This window comes from Aythya ferina (assembly GCF_964211825.1).
Source record: "Aythya ferina genome assembly, chromosome: 4".
Classification (NCBI taxonomy): Eukaryota; Metazoa; Chordata; class Aves; order Anseriformes; family Anatidae; genus Aythya; species Aythya ferina.
In genome coordinates this window covers 47,453,589-47,473,284 of record NC_140300.1, presented here as the reverse complement: position 1 = coordinate 47,473,284, position 19,696 = coordinate 47,453,589, and the positions used below count along the sequence as shown (strand labels likewise).

Below are 19,696 nucleotides of genomic sequence, written 5' to 3'. Positions count from 1 at the left end.
GGAGGGCCCTCCCTCGTCGTGTGTGCTCCAAGCAGCTGCCGCCAGCAGGAGCCCTGCCGGCCCCACAGACCCTGTGGGGATAATCTCGGGCTTCCTCGCTGCACGTCGGGGATGGGATACTGCAGCGAGTCACGGCTTGCTTACAAGCTCCCTCCTCATCCCAAGCCTTGCTGTTTTAAGCAATACTGCAATATATTGATCACTGACAAGAATTTTTACACTATTTTTGTTATAATACATATAAAGTGCCTTATGGCGGACCATATATCCCTCCTTGGTAGAAATCTAGCAGCAGTGTTTATAGGAGGGATTGCTCCGAGCCATGAGTGAAAGCTTCCATCAGCTACAAAAGAACCAATTAAATACATTCTCCCATCTACAAGGAAGCACACGAGATCTTTTCCTGTATTTGGTCCTACTTCATTTATTGCCTTAAGCAGTTACTATAGTTAGTCCAGGGCTTACTGATACCACAACCCTTTGGTCTGAAAGATCACTATGAAATAAATACCTGTACTGAAAGTCCCGTACACTTACCAAAGCTGGAGGGATGCTGCAGTGCAGTGGGAAGCTGCAGGAGAAAGTAGCAGTACCCTGCACTGTTAGTCCAATTTCCTCTGCTGGAAGGACTTTTTTAAAAGATAAACTGTAATTTTGTTATCAAAGCAATAACATTTTTGCAACACATTCTGACTGATGGGTGTCTTCTGATTACTCATAGAAACAAGGATGACATTGAATATACCCATAATCGACTTACACAACAAACAAAAATAACAGTGAGGACAGACTCATCAAGAAGGCTTGCACCCATGAGTACACAAGTTCTTTTGAATTGAGTTCTGACTGCCCCACTTAAAAGTAATACACCCTGCAGGATTTCACTTCACTTTTTTTTTTTTTTTTTTTTCCAGTAACCCAAAATGTTGCCAAACAACTTGGAAAACAAGTCATTTTGATCAGCAGATAATCTTTTATTATTTCAATAAAATGTACAGTCGTGGAAACAGGATGATTAACTTCTGATTTCAAGATAATCCAAAGTTCTGTAAACAGTTAAAGTGTGTGTCACACTGTTTTTAGTTCTACTTCTTACATTATTAAGAAGTTAAGTGCAAACATTGGAAGCATCTTTTAAAAAGCTTCAAAACATCAATGCAAAATAATTTCTTTCACCACCTTAGGCTCCAGGCCTTTGGGTTGTGAGTATGGTACTACATGAACTTGGGAATTCATACTCACAAGAGAAAAGATTCTCTTCAATATGGATATGCAAAGGAACAGCCTCTGCCTTGCACCTTTTTTTGGTACAGAGGTTCATTTCACATGGGATAAAACCAATTTTCTCTGGGAAAAGGGGAAAAAATATTTACATTGGGAAGCCAAATGCTGCCCAAAAAGTGCGGGATGGCGGCACTCCAAAATTATTTTAACTGTACTGCATCCAATCAGATGTACAAAGTGATTACAATATAGATGTTATGACACCTATTAAGACTGATCATTTGACACTCTCCCTTTATTCAATACACGGAGAGTTTAAAATCTGTTGAAGTGTGCAGGCTGTAGGGAACTGCATAGGGAAGCCCATAAAGAATTGGTGAGGAAAAGAGCAGCATCAAGATGGTGGGATACTCACTCTGGTCTTCCCAGGGAAGGTCACTCTTCTGAAGGAAAAACTTCCACCAGCTACAATTGGAGGACACTGTTGAGAAACTCATTTTATTTTAAAAACAATTCTGGTTCTGCTTGAATTAGAACAATTGTTACCATTTCAGGATCATTTGTATGATTAAAATAGTTGATATATTTTTTAAAAGCATAATGTTCACTTGTTTGGCTTTGACAAGTACAATAAACTAACCTAATTATGAAATGAAAATATTTTCTTAGTGCTATTGTTCCCTAGAGCTTTTTAAGAGCTGTATGCAGTCTGCCAAGTCAGAAATTTTGAAGGGAAAATAATTTTCTGAATGATGAAACCAATCAACTCTGAAAAAAACAGCTGGTAAAATGGTGATTTTTTAAAAAAAAAAAGTTTATTGAAAATACTTTTTTTTTTTTTTTTTTTTCAAAGACGGATGATTGTGAAACATTTTGATTTCAGTATGAGACGTTTTAAATGATAGTTCATGCTTTTTTCCACACTTCTGGCTTGTTGGAGGGGAACAAATAAGAGATTGATTCTGAACCAGGATGAGCTGTCAAAATGAGCTGTCAAAACTGTTGCAAGATGGAAATAATTTTATTTATATTGGTTCTACCTGCAAGCAGCCACACTGCTCTCACTTCGTCCTGCTGTGTGTTCCGGTGCACAGGAGTCCAGCCATCATACCTCCCTCATTTTGACTCATTACTGTAAAGTAGCAAGTCCATGGATGTGAAGCTAACAGTGCAGATGTCACCATAAATATTCAAAATGTATTTACATGTACAGATTTAGTCTTGTTGACTGTGTAGTCACAGATGCATCAGAGGAGTCTGTACAAAGCACAGGCTTTGTTAGCTTTGGTGTGATTTCGTGCACTGGCCACATCTCCACCCAAATGAATGACGGGCCATATGTTTTCTGACTGCCTTTGCTTCTCTTGGATCTTCTCTGTCTGTAGTTATACCAAACCTGGTGAATCATTTCCTTGAAAGGTCGGGTAGTCAAAGTGTAGAGAAGAGGATTCAAAGCACTGTTTATTGGCAAGATAAAAATCACCACCCAAGATGTTATGGTACCTTAGGGAGGGAAAGAGAAAGGAAGCTGTAGTAGCATTTGTACATATTAATTAATACAAAGCACATCATGCTTATGAAGCATAGCTACCTGCTAAGAGGCTGGCACAGTTCTTGTTCTGGCTGAGACACAGTTTCTTGACCCACATCTTTTATTCTGCTTTGCTCTCTTGTCTCTTACTGTGATCACCATTTGCCATCTTCTTCCCATAATGAATGCATGTCCCTGATGTCCTGTTCTCCCCCAGAGCAATATCCTCCAGCCCCTTCTTCCCCACAGAGGCTGATTTAGCTCCTCTGCACCAGTTCTTTGTTCTTTCCCACGTGAAGGGCATTGTATACAATCTTATTTCCTTCTTGCCCTGTTGGTAAGGGTCTTCATGTTCACACCTCCCTCCTTTGTCGCAGTTTCCCGCTCTCCTGCTTATATCAGGGTCTGAGCGCATTTTTCTATCACCCCCTTTTCATCCTTACTGTTTGGGAGAGAAGTTGGATTGTTAGCTGATTGTTAGCTGGCAGGTAGAGAAGGGACAGGACTGTAGTGCTGAAAGGTGGTCATGGGCACCCTCAGCTGCACTGTTTGATTTATAGAACAATTACAGAACTGTCCCAAGCTGTACAAACAGCCTTTACCCCCTGCTTTCTGGCTTGATCCTTTTGCTGCAATATCAATATATTTCTATTGATGCATAATTCTAAGGCTGTCACAGCCCCCGCCAAAGAAATATAGTTTAAAACTCCTTTAAATTTAGACAAACATCTGTGATGTCTTTAATTTTACGAAATTAGCCCAGGCTAACACAGAATGTTTACTTGCTAAATCCAAGATCACCCTGTGGTTTACCAGGATTTCTTCTAGATTTCCTGACTCTGAATACATCTGCTTCTACTTTCCACAACATTTTCTTTAAAATCTCTTAGATGGTTGGATAACTTCATGAAGAAGAATTTTAGAAGGTTTAATATAACTGAAAAATATTTGACACGATCAACACAACCTTCAGACGTTTAAAATTTAAGTCAAAACTTTGAAAAGGCAACTCCCAACACTTTTGGTCAGCATGGCAGACAAAATTCTGAACTAAAATATTTTCTCACCGATACAGTATTGTCACATACAGCCATATGCTAAGTCTGACTCCGTGGCTGCTGGTGCTACTCTTTGTGCTAACATGTTCTTTCCGACATGGTTTACAAGCCCTACATAAAGACATTATTTTTCTAGCATGTACCAATATAGCAAAGAGAAGAAAATAATAAAGCTGTAATTTTTAATCTTTTAAGTTGCACAGTATTTACATGCAAAAGATTTCCCCTAACACGAAGAAAGATAAGCACAGCTTTATGTAACTTACTGTGTGAATATCAATTTGTAAAAGCAAGTTATTTCAGGATAAGAATTGTATGGTTAAATCAAGATAGAAAACACTGTATTGTCTTTAGCCATGGTTAACAGAACCATCAAAAGCTGTCACATGAAAAAAGCCAATCCTATTCAAACTTGGTTTGCAAATATATTTTGTGGAGACAGGCTTTAAAGATTTGAATCTCTGTTGTTTTGGCTGAGTCAAAAGTAACTAGATCTTGATGATGATAGTAAGATAGTCCAATGCAGTAATAAAACAAACTATAATTCAATACATTGTGTGTGCATCTATATAGATAAATAACATAGTTCATGATAATAATGTAGTTCAACATGTGCAATTCTTTTTTTTTTTTTTTTTCTAAACTGTAAATGCTCTTTATACAGACACAGCTGAAACAGCTGCAAAAGGAAGAACATACCTGGTATTTCTACTTGAAGTAAAGAAAGGAGTTTCAAAATAAAAATGGGTATCCAACATAGTGCATCGGTAAAAACAATGAAGAAAAAACGTTTGGCAAGGGTCATCTCTTTTTTGATATGATTCCGAATTTCAGTAGCCATAATAGCTGTTTGGTGAACACTGTAGAACATGCTTCCATAGGAAAACACAATGATGATAAAAGCAGCCAAGTTTACACCTGTTGAAGAAGTTAAAATTAGTTATGATTTAACAGCACAATGGCAATTAAACATCACCTATCTGTAAGTTGGATAGTAAAGTCCTTTCTCTAAACTGCTAGTCCCATAGAATTAAGTGGCCAGACAATCTAAGTTGGTCTTCATCCAAACACTGAATTACTGCCTCTACTCCAGTATTTATTTAAATTATCATTGCCTGACAAGTGGCTGCCATCGGATCCAAACTATGCAGTGCTTCTCTAGTCTTAACATTGCTTTACTACCCTGACAAAATGTATTCATTCAGGAATTTAATGTTCCTAACTTCTTTCTTCTTTCTGAGCCCTTCAGGCATTTTAAGATATGTAAGTATCAATCTAATATAGTAAAACTCTCAGGCTGGAAAAAGTCTGTAAGGGTATCTGAGTATGAGATGTGAACATCACAGGAAAGCTGCCATATCTGTTTGAAAATCAGATTTGTTATCATATAAAAGGAAGGCTCTAAATGTATATAAGGAAAAAAAGGCAACTTACCTAAAAAAATGACAACAGAATAAATCTGACTTCCTGTACTTTCTGATTGCTCTGAGTGAAGAGGAAAACAGACGCCATTGGTGCCATAGTAGTTCCTGAAAAATTCCTTATTGCTCAGTGGAATAAAAGCAACAACAAACCCAATTATCCAGATAAGAACTAAAATGGAAATTGTCCTGCATTTTCTGGGCTTCAAACACCTAAAAGGATAAACTATGCAGATGTATTTTTCCAAAGTCAGGTAAGTCAATAGCAATACTGACACCTCTGTAGACAGAATAGCCAGCGATCCCACCAATTGACAATGAATACTGTCCATCCACAACTGAGCGTGCTTGTTGTATTCTCCACGATATTTAAGATCAAAAGCTCCAATCACAAATAAATATATTCCCATCAGACAGTCAGCACCTGTGGGCATAGTGCTTAACATCATTATTCACACATCTGAATTTCCCATTCTCTTTGTGTATATGTCTACTGAAAAACAGACATACACACGTATATCAGTACACATTTATGTCAAGTAATACATAGTTATAAAATCAATGCTATAGTCAGAACACTACTCTTTTCAGACTGATTTATTGAAGCTCAAATAAAATTGGTTTGCAAGCAGAAACATATATTTTAATTTATAGAAATATCCTTGCAAACCTTTTTTTTTAATTATTATTATTAGATTTTATTCCTTTCTGATATTGACGTTTCACTTAAGATAGTTTGCTTTGAGCGAAGCATCTCTGCTGGACTCAAAGTTTAGTTTTTATTTGTCCACCTGATAATAATTCAAAACTGATGTGCACAGGCTTCTACTAAGACTTGAAAGTAGTCAGCAAACACAAACAACATCATTCTTGCTCCTTATTAGCTTAGCAGGGAAAGGCAGAAGACAGAGGGAAGTTCCTGTGCAAGCCTGCGGTAATGCCAAGAGGCATCGCTGTGACATTCCTTGAGCTCCTTCTGAGCATCCAAAAGAGAGTTTCTGTTGTAGGCCCTCAGCATAGTCTCAACAGTCCTCACAAGTTCAAACATGTGCCCCGTCCTCAAAATGATGATGTTGGATTAAAAACTATAAGCATAAGAGATGATACATTTAGCAATTATTTAATTCCTGCATTGGCTTCTTATTTTCCAGTCTTCTGCAACCAGGAAGACAAGGAGCCTTGTTCACTTTTTAAGCATACTGAAATATCATGATCCCTTTTCTCTTCCCTATTGCATTTTACATGGGATTTCTATAAAAAGGCTTAATAAGAAATATTTCTCTAATAGTAGTGCTAGCAGGTGAAGAGGAGCTGTCTACATGGAGCTGAAGCCTTCTCAGGTATTTTGATGAGTTTTGGGTGGTGCTCAGACTGCTCCAATGGTTAAACAACAAAGTTTCAGAATGTGTTATTTAGAAATGTTTCAACCACTTTATACAGTGTTGACAATTACATTTCAAAATGCAACTAACAGCATTTGTGAAATAGCTTAGATAGGCTGTCTTGCATTGAGATGGGGTACTAGAGACTGCAATACAATCTCACATAAAAAACTATACTTCTTAATATTGAGGAGCTAGGAGTGGTAGAATTTCTATATTTGTCTAAAACAATTTTTGCTTGTACAAAAAAAATAAACAAGAATAAATACATGCAATAATGTTTACACACACAAATTGCTATTTAATCAAAAGGGCATACCAGTATTTAGGTTTATGGGCCATTGAAAATTTTTGATTATTTTTTCTTCTTGCCAAAGAAAGTGAGAGTTTGACATCATTATGATGGAGATCGTAATCATAATGATCTCCATCATTAAAATCAAAAGTGAAACCCTTGTAAGTTATCAACTGCCTGTTGTTACAGAACAAAGGCAGCATCTAACAAACTTCCTGGTGTGTAAGATACAGCATTTTGTATGCCATTCACAAGAGCACAAAAGTTCAGTTAATCCAGAGCTGGAAATATGTCACTATATTACAATGTTATAAATTAAGATGTTGTACACACTATCAGTAGATTAAAACAATCTTATTTTACTATTTTACTTTTACGCACAGAATACTCACAGCAGAGAGACATTATTGAGATGGCGTGGAGCTTATTTTCCGATCTGATGTAAGGCCTCATACAGATAACAAAAATATTTCCAAAGCAAGTGATGGCAGATACAACCCAGACAAACACTCTCTGTATAATGCTAGCTAAGAGATTCTCAAGGGATGAAATCCCATCGGTATTAGGCTTACAGCTGCGCACATGAGGGGCATATCCACAATACTGGAATTTCTTAAAATATCTAAATGTGAGAAACAAAACAAAACAAAACAGAAAGTAGATGGCTCTAGTAAAACTCTCTAGTAAATATTCAGAAAACATATTCTCAAAGAGGAAAAAATAATTTAAAATTGTCAAATTTGACAACTACTTGCATGCCACTTTTCAGACACTTTTGTTTTTACTTATTCAGTGTTCTGCAAGTCGTGAAATTCAGACCAAAGAAAGTGAACTGGATAAACTACTTACATGTGGGAGAGGTTTCTAAGGGGTCTGAACATTCTTCTCTGGATGTTTGCAATATCAATGCCCTCCAAGCTGCTGTAAACAACACACTCTTAATAAAACACAATATAAACTCAATAGTAGAAGAACAAACTTAATGAGCATTTAATTGTGTTCCTATGATTATATGAAACTAGAGATGAACTTTAATTGCCTCTAATCTGTCACTCTTTGAAACTTAACCAGAAAGTCTACATGAAAGCTAAAGTAGAACAAAATGAATCTCACTTAACTCTAATAAGCATTCTGTTCTTCCAAAATCACAGAGAAGGCTCTTTCAGTGCTCTCAGCAGTGCAATCGATGATTATTATGTTGCCCTTCCAGAGTATTGTTCTACCCATGTTCTTTCATCATCTCTGGGAAAATAACAACTTGTTCCAATAGCAATATTTTACATTTCTGTCCAAGGGAGTGCTTTGCGAGACAAACAAACCACTGCAGGAATTCAGTCTTTATTGTCAAGATCAGCAGGAAGTTGGTACACAGAACTTGGCATGCAAGGGAAAATGCTGAATTTCTGGTGACACATAGGTGGGATTTCTTATTTTATTTTTTAATATATGGAAAATGACACTATTATTTCTCCTGCGGTGCTAGATCAGTAACATGTAACTGCGTAAGCTGTTCTTCTAGAACTTCAGTTTCGATATTCTTCTGGAATACCTTCTGGAATTAGATGTGCACCATGTCTTCTAGACTGCAACCTGTCAAGAAGGCTTTGGTTGTTCTTGTGTGCAGCCTTATTTAAATTTATTGTTCAATGCTTTGAGTGCAATATTCATGTGAGTTGTGAACATATTTAGGCAAAAGTGCAGAAAGGCGTTAGTCTTAATGGTTATTTGCTTTGGTCTAACGGGCAGTTTTGCTTGGAGACAGGAATAAGGCCCCAAATACAGAAACTTCTTAGTCTTAGTTAAGCACGGAATGAATCCTGGGGCATGCTTTCCCTAACTACTCCTACCATTTCAAGATAGGAAGGAGACAATGGATGTTCTGCAAACTAAGTGCTGAAACATACCATTTCCTACAGATCTGTCTCCAGGTTTATCAGCTTTCCTAACTTGAAAATATAGAAGGTCCTGACCACTCAATTGCATGAAGTCTTTGGTGTCAAATAACGGCTAAAGTCTATGCTGCAGCTTGACTGCTAGGGAGGTAATTAATTATTTTCTGTGCTCAGATATTTATTTTCATGTATCTTTTACAGATTTAGTACTTTCAGGCCTTTAGCTATGTTCCAAATTCAGTTGAATTTGGCCACTTGAGTCCAAACTGTTGTAAGGAAATGGGACTGATCAACAAAGGCACATGTACTGTGGTTTCCGGCTGCAACTCTGGGGTCAAATCACAAACTCTAGTTATTCCCCTCTCTAAGGAAACATATTTTTGGATCTCCATGGCCATTTTGAAGTTACAAATGGGAAAAACAAATGCTGTGTTCTACTGAGCTGGTTGGTTATTGCAGACATGCATTTGCCTGTGAAGATATATTTAATCTACCACAAGACCAGTTTCAGCTTTGCAAGACTGTCACTGCACCATCACTCAGTTTCAGCAAGGGTTCTACTGGCAGAATTCATGTTTAACTGCTGTGTTAGTTCAGCCATAAAGATTACCCCTAAACTCTTCAAAAAGATTTGCAAAAGTCCCATCCCCTCTGACATGACAACTGAATTGTGCTGTAAGTTGTGCAAGGTCAAAGTAGGGTTGCATTAATCCTTCTCTGTAATAGTGGAATAGACAACATCCTTCATGAAATCGAATTTTTGTTCTCTTTTTGTTGGAGAAATTTCCATTATGATACCAGTATTTATATGAAGGTAAATTGAAACATTGCTAATAGTTATTTTCCAGGTTGAAATTGTTGAGGATCATAACTATAAACTATTTCAAAGGCAATTTCTTTTAAAACATATTTTGGATTATGACCTTCTGAAGGAGATGTGTATTATCACATAGTAAATAAATGATTGCAGAGAAATACTTGATACTTACAGGGATTTGAGTTTAGTTAGAAAATCAAACTGGTCTATTTGAATTTTCTTGATTGGGTTATAAGAAAGGTTCCTGTAAATACAACACAGATTTAAGCAATTTTGCATGTTTTCTCTACAGCCTGTTCCAAAGATAAAGTAAAAATACATAATTCATGTGTGTTTTCAGTCCTGTAGGAAGGACTCGTATTATCGTCAGTTAAAACTGCAAACAATATCATTCATTTAGCATTATTCAGCTTGCTAAGCCAGTGGAAGAGTAGTCAGATACTCTACAGGCATATGATCGTCACACACACACACGTATCACACCTTATCTCCCAACCTGACACTTAAAGGGTTTGACTATAGAAATACTTCAGTATTAAACTTTTAGGAGTTATCTTTTAAGTAAAATAATGTAGTTGAATTGCATGCATTTAGAAACGATTTAAAATTTAGTTTGATTGTTGATAAAATCCATCTTTTCATAATGATTTGTGTGAGCTTAAAAAGAGACTGAGGCAATGGAATGTGAAAATAGACATTAGTGTTAAATGCTGTTAATCTGCACAAGAGTATTTCTAGATATATTCCCTATTTCTTCTCCCTATAACTTTTTCTTACGTTTTTGTTTTGGTGCTATAACTGAAACGTCCAAACACAGTATGTGCAGCTGATAACACTTAGTTGCCCCAGTATGTTGTGACTGATCCCAAGAGGGCTGGAAGATCAGAAAAATAAGTTACTGTACATACTGACACCTGGTTAAAAATAGTTACAGGATTTTTCAGTTGTGCCTGACAGAGGTAGACACAGGGACTTTGCTCAGGAAGGTTAAGCTCCAGTGGAACAGTTGTTCACAGCAGCAGACAAAAAATCAATACTTTCTCAAAAGGTACATAGGTTATACATAGCTATTAGGTCCACTGGGAAGTCCTGCTGCTGCCCTGACATCTTCCTGGTTTAAAATCAAAATACAAGATAAAGGCAGGATAAAATGTGCTGGCTTGTGCTCTGGAGATTCTTCAATTTCGTGACTAGTGTTACTTTCAGATTATGTGAGAAAGACTGAGACTTTCCAGCAGCAGCACTTGAATTTTTCTATGCACATATTATGGAAAAAGAAAGAATGCCTTTCTGGTTTTATAAAATATGATGCTTTTTTTGGAACTCTTTTACAAGAAAAAAACACTTGCTAACAAGGCAACTGTATGAATCTCTTAAACGTTTATTTTTAGAGCCAAATCACTATATCACATTAAAAACTCCTATTGAAATTATGAAGTTCTGATACAGCTAGCATATCTCATTTTTCATATAGTAACTAGATCTAGAAAAGATTGAATTTGAATTTGCTCTCTTTTTGGACATGAAAATATCCATCTTTTTACAAAATTAGTATCAAAATAATGGTATATACATTTGTTTTTCTTTGGTTCTTTTCTTTCCTGGCATTCATGACTGAAAGCATGTTATATGAGTAATATACAGTTATATAATAATAAGAAGAATCAAGAATCCTTACAGTTGTGAAAGCTCCTTTAGATCCTTAAATATATATGGAGGAAGTGATTCAATCTTGTTGCTAGCCAAGTCTCTGCAGAAACAGCCATAGGTGGGATATCATAAGTTCCTAGTAGGTTCAGTTGTTTAGCTGAAGAGTTTTGTAATTCCAAGATACACAGTTTTATTCAATTTGCCAATTAGATTATTTATTATATATAGGTTTATCAGAAACTTGGACTGTTAAAGAATGCTGATAAAACAACATGAAAAGATAGATCCACGAGATTTCCCTTAGCCTAATTCAAATATGTCATTAGATACATAACTTATTATCATTATATGTAGATGAAAAAGAAATTGAAATACACTTAACTTGAGTTGCAGGAATTTAGAAATACATTAAACATATCGTTTCATGATGGGAACTGTCTCTCATCTCATATGGGTTAGCCAACACTACATCTTTCCCTTAGTTCTCTAACTTGATGTTATTTTTACTAAACATGGAGAGTATTAATCACTGTAGACAGAGAGGTAAAGACCTCAGCACAAAAGATACCGGCAAACCAGTCTAAAAGACAATGAAAGCACACATGTACCTAGAGTGTGGTAATAATTCTTTTAATTATTAATAATTAAGATTAATTAATATGATTCTATTAAGGTAATGCAATGACCTTGTGAGCAAAAAGGCAATATTATCAAGAATCTCAGAGCATTACTTTATTGCCTATTTCTTCCTTGTTAAATATATGGAAAAAAACAACTGAGGATAGGTGCTATCTCCAGAGCATGTCATGTGAAATAGAATCGATGTTAAGTTTATGTTAAATGACATACGCAAAATAAATTATAACTCTTTGTGACTTGTTCTACAAGTAAAAGAAGAAATTGACTCACAATTCGTCTAACATTTGGAGAGAAGAAAAACTGTTTTCATTTAAAGAGCTGATTTTATTCCGCCTCATCACCCTGGAAGGAGAAAACAAGCTTATATTGCTGTTGCTTGAAAACTATTTGTTTTTGAAGAATACTTCACAAACTTTTAAAATTCTTTCTTAGTTGGATCTTCAAATATCTTCCTCACTAATTTAGCTAACAAGGTGATCAGATATAGAAACTTACACTTTTACAATTCCACAAGTAACTTTTGTTGTCTATGCATGCATTTGCATGTATATTTTGTGCTCTTTTTGCTGTATTGGTATCTACCACCAAATAAAGTACAGAAGGATATGATAGCACAGTACAGTTGACTACAGTTTGAGAATTCAAGATATTTTAAGGAATAAAACTAATTCTTGACAAAAATTTGAATGTTCAAGCTGTATCCTGGGCTGCATCAAAAGAAGTATGGCTAGCAGGTCAAAGGAGGTGATTGTCCACTTCTACTCCACTTGACTGAGACCCCACCTGGAGTGTCTGTTCAGCTCAGGGCCCCCAGCACAAGGACATGGACCAGTTACAGCAGCTCCAGAGGAGGACCACGAGGTCAGAGGGCTGGAACACCTCTACTACGAAGGCAGGCTGAGGGAGTTGGGGTTGTTCAGCCTGGAGAAGAGAGGGTTCTGGGGAGACCTTACAGCGGCCTTCCAGTACCTAAAGGGGGCCTACAGGAAAGCTGGTGAGGGACTCTTGGTCATGGAGTATAGGGATAGGACAAGGGGTAATGGCTTTAAACTAAAAGAGGGGAGATTTAGATTAGATACAAGGAAACATTCTTCACTCAGAGGTGGTGAGGCACTGGCACAGGCTGCCCAGAGAAGCTGTGGATGTCCCATCCCTGGAGGTGTTCAAGGCCAGGCTGGATGGGGCTTTGGGCAACCTGGTCTGGTGGGAGGTGTCCCTGCCCATGGCAGGGGGTGGAACTGGATGGTCTTGATGGTCCCTTCCAACCCAAATTGTTCTGTGGTTCTTTGATTCCTTCCGATAAGTTCATTTAGCCATGCTATCATTCTAGTGCTCTTTATTCACTCAAGTCTTTCCATTATCCATAGCAGGCCAATATAAATTTTATGAGATCAGGAGAAAGATAAATTGGACTAGACAGCTTGGGACCTAACAGCACCTTGGAAACAAGCACACAGTTGTGCAACTTTTCCTTCAGTCATATTTCATCTGTCACTGTGCTTTCTCCTTAAATAAACAACCTAGACTTTAAATGCAAAGAGAAAGCCAAGAATGTGGATCCCACAGAAGATTTAACAATTTTTAAAAGTGACAGTTACTATGTAGCATACTAATTGATCAAAAGATAGATTGGATTTTCTGAAGATCATTACAACATCACTGAAGAAAATTTGATGAGAATACTAAAGTTGATGGGCCAACCAGCCGGGCCATTAAACTTTTCAAAATAAAGAAATAAGCTACCTACTTTGTATTTTTGCTTCTTTTTAGTATAACATTTTTTCCTTCTCTCCCAAGTAAAAAGTTAAAATGATATTTTCTAAATCTTATTATCAGTCAAAATCACTTCACTGAAGTTTAGTTACATACATCAAGGACGAATTTTGCTATAAATTTAAACAGTGTAGCCACTGTATAGTGCTCATTTTAAACTGAGCATTTTAATTTAGTCTCTTTGGCATCTGGTTTGGTAACCATGATACTCAGGAAACTTTTAGCTCAAATATAAATCATTTGGGGTGGCTAATATATCCTGTTACTTACAGTACAGTTAGAGTGTTGCAGGAGAAAAAAGTGATATTTCTTAAATGATGGATATGGTTGCCTTCAAGGTCTCTAGGATATAAAAACAAAATGTTAATCACCAAAAATAAATTTATTTCATTCAGGCAGTTATTCTAAGTTAATTAAAGAAAAATACTACCAGAATGTCATGATTGCACAAAAGAGAACAGAAACCAGAGATCTATTTTTTTCTACACACCTGGCTGATGACTCCAGGTCATCAACCCAGCAGGCACTCTGTAAGATCATTCCAGTGCCATTAGAAAAAGCAGTATGGAAATACAATACAAATACAAGAAAATAGTATTTTTCTAGTGAAATACAAGGTAGACTTACAACCAGTTTAGTCTTGGCATATATTGGCACAGAGGTTTGTCAGGCAAACGAGCAAGAGAATTATTCATCATTTCTCTGAGAAAAAAAAAGTAAAATAAATTAAGGCTGACTATATTTGCCAAAAATTACCTAATAGAAAAAAAATCTTCTCTCTTATATTTGTACTTTTGGAAAAAGGAAGTCAAACCCTGATTCATTCCTCAGAGTCTTAGAGGCAGTATTATTTTCTTAAACTTCCATATGTTCCCTATGGCATTCAGTGCAGTGCTATTTTATCTTTGACTTGTTTGTTACCAGGTAAAGGGAAGATGCTCATTCAATAGTATTTTAAATAAAACAAAACAAGTCAATTTGAGTATTTTGACTATGCTGTCAAAACATGTAATTTCTATCAGTGATGCAGGAAGGGGGAGGTGGAGGGAGGTTTGCCTCCGGCTGCAGAGGAAGGGGTCTCTTGTATTGGCAGGTGGAGAGGACAAGGACAGGGTCTTGGAGAGAGAAGTTGGGCTGCTGCCAAGGGTCAGGCAGGAGCTGCGGAGCAGCGCTGCCTACCCATACCCCTACCTCCTGTGGGCAACTGGCACCCACTGCTGCAGCTGCCATGTTCTTTTCCTCTCGGTGCCATAGTCTTTTTGCTCTTATTTTTCCCCAGCTATCTTCCTATGCTTTTCCAGATACCATACATGTATGTCTGCTGCTGCCAAAATCCTCCTACTCTAGCATGTCACACCTGGCAGCAAGAAGCAGCAGCATGTTCACCGTCCTCATTTAGGTGTTTCCCACTCCCATACGTGGAGTGGAAAGTTTTGCAGACTTTCCTGGGAGAGAGCCCAGTGCTTGCCAAGGACGTTATTTGTAGATTCATTTTATAAAGCGTAGGATCTCACGCATCCTGTCTGGCCTCTTGTGTGGCTTCAGGAAAAGCAATTGTGTTCCTATTGATTTTGGTAGTTCATAGCTGCATTTAGGTCGTTTATCTATGTAAAATGGACTGAAATAATGGGCTCCACTGGGGCTGGGTAGGTTTCTGAAATAGAAGCGCTCCTACAACAGCAAACAATATAGTGTGGTGAGCAAGCACAGTCATTATAAAAAGTTTTTGTCTGTTTGTTTTTAAATATATCTGTCCTTCTTCTTCTGTTCTTTTAAATAACACTTTTGGTTCTTATTCCATACTTACAGGAGAATAAGTGATTTGAGTCCATAAAATGTTAATGGAGAGATCCGATTTATTCTATTATTTTCAATTATCCTGTAAATTACAGCAAAGCATGTATCAGATTGATAATTAACTATAGTCTTAAATTGAACAGATGATAAAAAATAATATTTTGAATTCACATTTTTCAAATGCCCATTCAAGCCACTTAAATAAAAATTGGCAACTACTACACAGTATGTCAGAGTATTCATCAAAATAATTACCTTTCAGAAGAATTAAATATTTTTTATAAATTTTTAACTTAGAGAAAGTAATTACTTTCAATTTAGAAAAATGGCGTTTTCATGCTTGTTTTAAAATTATTTGATCAAGACTTTGAATGGATTTTCTGTGAAAACAAAGCACTAGTACAAAACATTGTTCCAAGGTAATCCATCAGTTTAAAACACAAAAATGTTAGGTATATAGTTATATGCTTATTTTTAATAATTTTACTGAGTTAAAATAGTATTTAATTTCTATCTGTCTAAAATGCAGCAATAAATCAATAGTTCAAATGATAAAGTCATTATTTTCTGGTACATTTCAAGTACTACTTAAAGGTAAAGACCTGCCCCCAAATCATTTCTACTCTTGTAGTGACTGAGTTATTTAATGTAATAATATGTAACAAGCAATTACTAATAACAATATTTAGAATTGTAAAATAATTCAGGCAACTGAGACTCTGCTCTCACAACATGTAACTTGAGTTCCTTATTATCTGTTACAAAAGTACTGCTACACACAAAAATGAAAGCAGTCCATATATTATTATACTGCCTCAATTATTCCTTGATAAAATAAGCATACAAATAAGAAAATAACATACAGCCATTCAAGTTTATGGAGATCTTCAAAGACACCAGGCTTCAAATTGGTTAACTTGTTGTTACTCAGGTATCTGAATCAAGATCAATAAAATATAAACAAATGGGATGCATCAGATGCATGAAAAAGAGTTTCAAGATCTTTCCTTGATAACTTATAAGAATACATTTTTTTTTTAATGACAATTATTATTTTTGATTATGGCAATTTTCATGCCTTTACTTGAAAAATAACCCAGTTATTAAGCAAAACACCCCCTCATATGTGATTCCAGCCTCTCTTTCCCCAAGAAAGCCAGCAGGGGATGTCCAGGCATGTGTCTTTCATAGAAACGCCAGAGCTAAGTTGAACTCTCCATAGCGAGGACTTTTGGAAAAATTATGTGGAACATTTTGTCTTATCTGTAAGAAAACAGCAATGCTGAGCATTTTCGCTGCCACATTTTAGGCCCATTTCAGTTTCCTTCTGTGGAGTGATTAGTTCCATGAATTTTTCTAGGATCATGCTCAGTCTTTGCTAAGGACATTAGTCATGAATGTAGACACCAGAATCATGGAAAAGGAAATGTGGAGAAATGAAGGGTGGCACTATAAATGGTCTGGGAAGGTAATAACAGCAGCTGTAATAACAGATAATCATCACCCACACTCATGAAGGAAAAGTAGAATGTAGAACAGAAAAAAAATAAAAAACAATAAAGCTTAAAAAAACACCACAGAAACAACAAACCCCAACCAAACAATGTAATTTATGTATCATCCCTTTCACTGATATAGTTCCTTTAAAGTTAAAAGCACCTTTCAAAAAGCTGCTGCAAAATAAAGAAAAAAAAAAAAGTGTTCTTTTTATTACTGATACTGGTTGCTTTGGTTTGCTTCTGTAAACCAGAATGGCATGTTAAAGAATTTCCATTCAGTGCAAGTTCTTGCTTTTGTTTCACTCCCTTTTCATTCGTTCTGCCTTTATGCAAGGTAACTACCACAGTCTCCTTCTTCCATTCTGCATAGTTGGGGAATAGGAGTATAGTATAGAGCTCACTTGTATTTTCAAAGTATTGTCCTATCAGATAAACTCAAATAGCTAGAATCAGCACAAATAGCTCTTTATATATCATTGTTTTCTCAATCATATCATCAATCATTTTGCAATTTCATAACTTTGAAACAAATAAGAGAGATATTTGTAGCAATTCTCAGCGCTGTTCATGTTGCTTTTCACTTAAATAGTCCTAAAGCAATACTTACAGTTTTGTCAAGTTGTATAAACCTTTGAAAGCATGTTTGGACACAGCTCTGATTTTATTATTCTGAAGATACCTAAGAAGATACAACAATAACAATAATTGATTTTCCAGGCATGCAGTCAAAGCAATCATAAATAGAGAACTAAAATCTATCAACTAAACTGAATTTACACGTGATACTGCAAAAGAAGCTGTCAAAATTGTTACACCCTAAATCTGACAGTAATAATTTCATAGCTGTTGTTGAAAAGACTGCAAAAATGTTTTAAAAGAAATAAAAACTCATAGCAAAATTACAAAATTCATTCAAAGAGACACTTGGTTTGCTTAAGAACAAAGAAATGCTTGTACTTGACATTCTATTTTAGGTTCCAATCTTGCAGTCCGTACCTTTGTGACCTGACTTTTATGTTTAGCCAGAACTCTGCTACAAACAAGAGCATTTTGTGTGGCAAATGTCAGATAAACAAATGTTTTTGACATTTCTTTTTAGAGTTCCAGAGAAATTTCAAAACACTTCAAGATAATACAGTAATAATGTAGAACGAATCGTGCTGATTTTCTGTAAAATAAAGAATACTATTTTTTTCTTGTTTTTCATCTACTTTGATGAAATAGTAAGTTCAAAAATACTACAATCTGCAAATGTTGAATTATTAAAAAATAATTTTAAAGCATTATGGTATTATTCTCTAAGAAATCTATAAATAGAAATCCTTTATATTAAACTACAGTCAACGATATATACAGTCCTGATGCATTCCTGTTACAAACAGTGACAAAAAAATCAGCTTTTAGAAAATAGGTTTGTGTCAAACACTGTTCAATAACTTTCTGAAAACATACAGTTATTAATTCTACAAATGTTTTGTACAGGGAGGTATAACTACATGTATTTCTCTTCATGAAAACACATCCTCCAAGTTTAAGGTAATGGTACTTAACTTTGTGAACACAAGATGGTGCTGCAGTACAGTGCAGTTTCCATAAAAGTTTTATGTTTAGGAACATAAGAACCCTGTTCTAGAATTTTGCATGCATTTCTTAATTGCACTGATTCTATATAAATCAAACTCATTAAAGGCTATGATTTTTGAACAACGTATTTTTTGGACATAAAAAAACACAATCTGACTCCTTGAAACATTATCAAATCGGTAACAGAAATATAGAAGTAAAATCAAGTGCCGTATGAGTAAGCTTCCCATGACAGCAGAAAGTTTAACTTCTCAGACTTTCACTTTGCAGAGTAAATGAATTCATACTTTATTTTGTCATATTGCTATTCATTACAAATCTAACTTTGAACATTATGAAGTTTTAGCATTTTTCTGGTATAAAGCAATCAATATAATCAAAATTAAGTATGCAGAAATGATGGTTTTGCTAAAAGAGGGATGTCAAGTCAAGCTACTTGAGACAAATACGGTTACACAATTATTCTGATGTACTCAAGAGTAAGACAAAACAGAATTTTGAGTGTAACCTGAGACTTGTCACTCAGATATTAGGGTTTGTGTGTATGTGTGTGTGAAAGAGAGAGAGAGACAGACAGACGGAACAAATATTTAAAGCTCTTAATAGATATTTGAAGTTTAAATGTTTCCTTACAGATTTTTAAGGTCTTGGTATTTCTTGAAAACATCAGCAGAAAGTCTCCTTAGCAGATTCCTCTGAAGAGACCTGTAGGAATGAATGCACACAATAACACTACTCTGTAGGTATACTGAAGATGAATTTATCCTATTTCATGCAATTCTAATATATTCACTGTGTTTAATGGATTTTCACAGTAAATCAAATGATTTGGCAGGAATAATTAGATATTTCCATAAGGGTCAATTTATATGTTTAAGAGTGTCTCTATATGGTTTATGAACCAAAAAACAGAACAGCTCTTTGCTGTTGTACTCCATTTCTGAAGTAGATTAAATTCAGTCAGATTTGACTGCATTGATCAATTCAAGTAAAGAGTTTAATCTAGAAGTGAGTTTGAGTTAGTGGATTAGGAGGAGACTGTGAAAAGACATGAAAAGACAAATAGGTAAAATAATCTTACCCTTTTCTGTAATTTTGGAAGCTACTATTATCACCATTTTCCGTTTTTCATAC

At 35.7% G+C, this 19,696-nt stretch overlaps 1 protein-coding gene across 11 annotated transcripts in view; it reads right to left on the bottom strand.

Moving 5' to 3' along the window:
* Positions 1 to 653: 653 nt before the first annotated feature.
* RXFP1 (relaxin family peptide receptor 1) overlaps positions 654 to 19,696 on the bottom strand; it is a 102,876-nt gene continuing 83,833 nt past the window's right edge. For 8 of the 11 annotated variants that reach the window (XM_084518307.1, XM_084518302.1, XM_084518306.1 and 5 more), the window contains 14 exons: positions 19,196 to 19,267; positions 17,586 to 17,657; positions 16,343 to 16,414; positions 15,490 to 15,561; positions 14,310 to 14,384; positions 13,953 to 14,024; positions 12,180 to 12,251; positions 11,299 to 11,370; positions 9,793 to 9,864; positions 7,761 to 7,832; positions 7,304 to 7,533; positions 5,248 to 5,658; positions 4,513 to 4,731; positions 657 to 2,727 (listed from right to left, as the gene is read on the bottom strand). In XM_084518307.1, coding sequence (XP_084374433.1) covers positions 2,426 to 2,727; positions 4,513 to 4,731; positions 5,248 to 5,658; positions 7,304 to 7,533; positions 7,761 to 7,832; positions 9,793 to 9,864; positions 11,299 to 11,370; positions 12,180 to 12,251; positions 13,953 to 14,024; positions 14,310 to 14,384; positions 15,490 to 15,561; positions 16,343 to 16,414; positions 17,586 to 17,657; positions 19,196 to 19,267 — 1,885 coding nt within the window. In that variant the 3' untranslated portion in view covers positions 657 to 2,425. Of the gene's footprint in view, positions 2,728 to 4,512; positions 4,732 to 5,247; positions 5,659 to 7,303; positions 7,534 to 7,760; positions 7,833 to 9,792; positions 9,865 to 11,298; positions 11,371 to 12,179; positions 12,252 to 13,952; positions 14,025 to 14,309; positions 14,385 to 15,489; positions 15,562 to 16,342; positions 16,415 to 17,585; positions 17,658 to 19,195; positions 19,268 to 19,696 lie in introns of all 11 variants that reach the window. The other 3 variants (XM_084518312.1, XM_084518304.1, XM_084518303.1) reach the window with 3 other exon arrangements.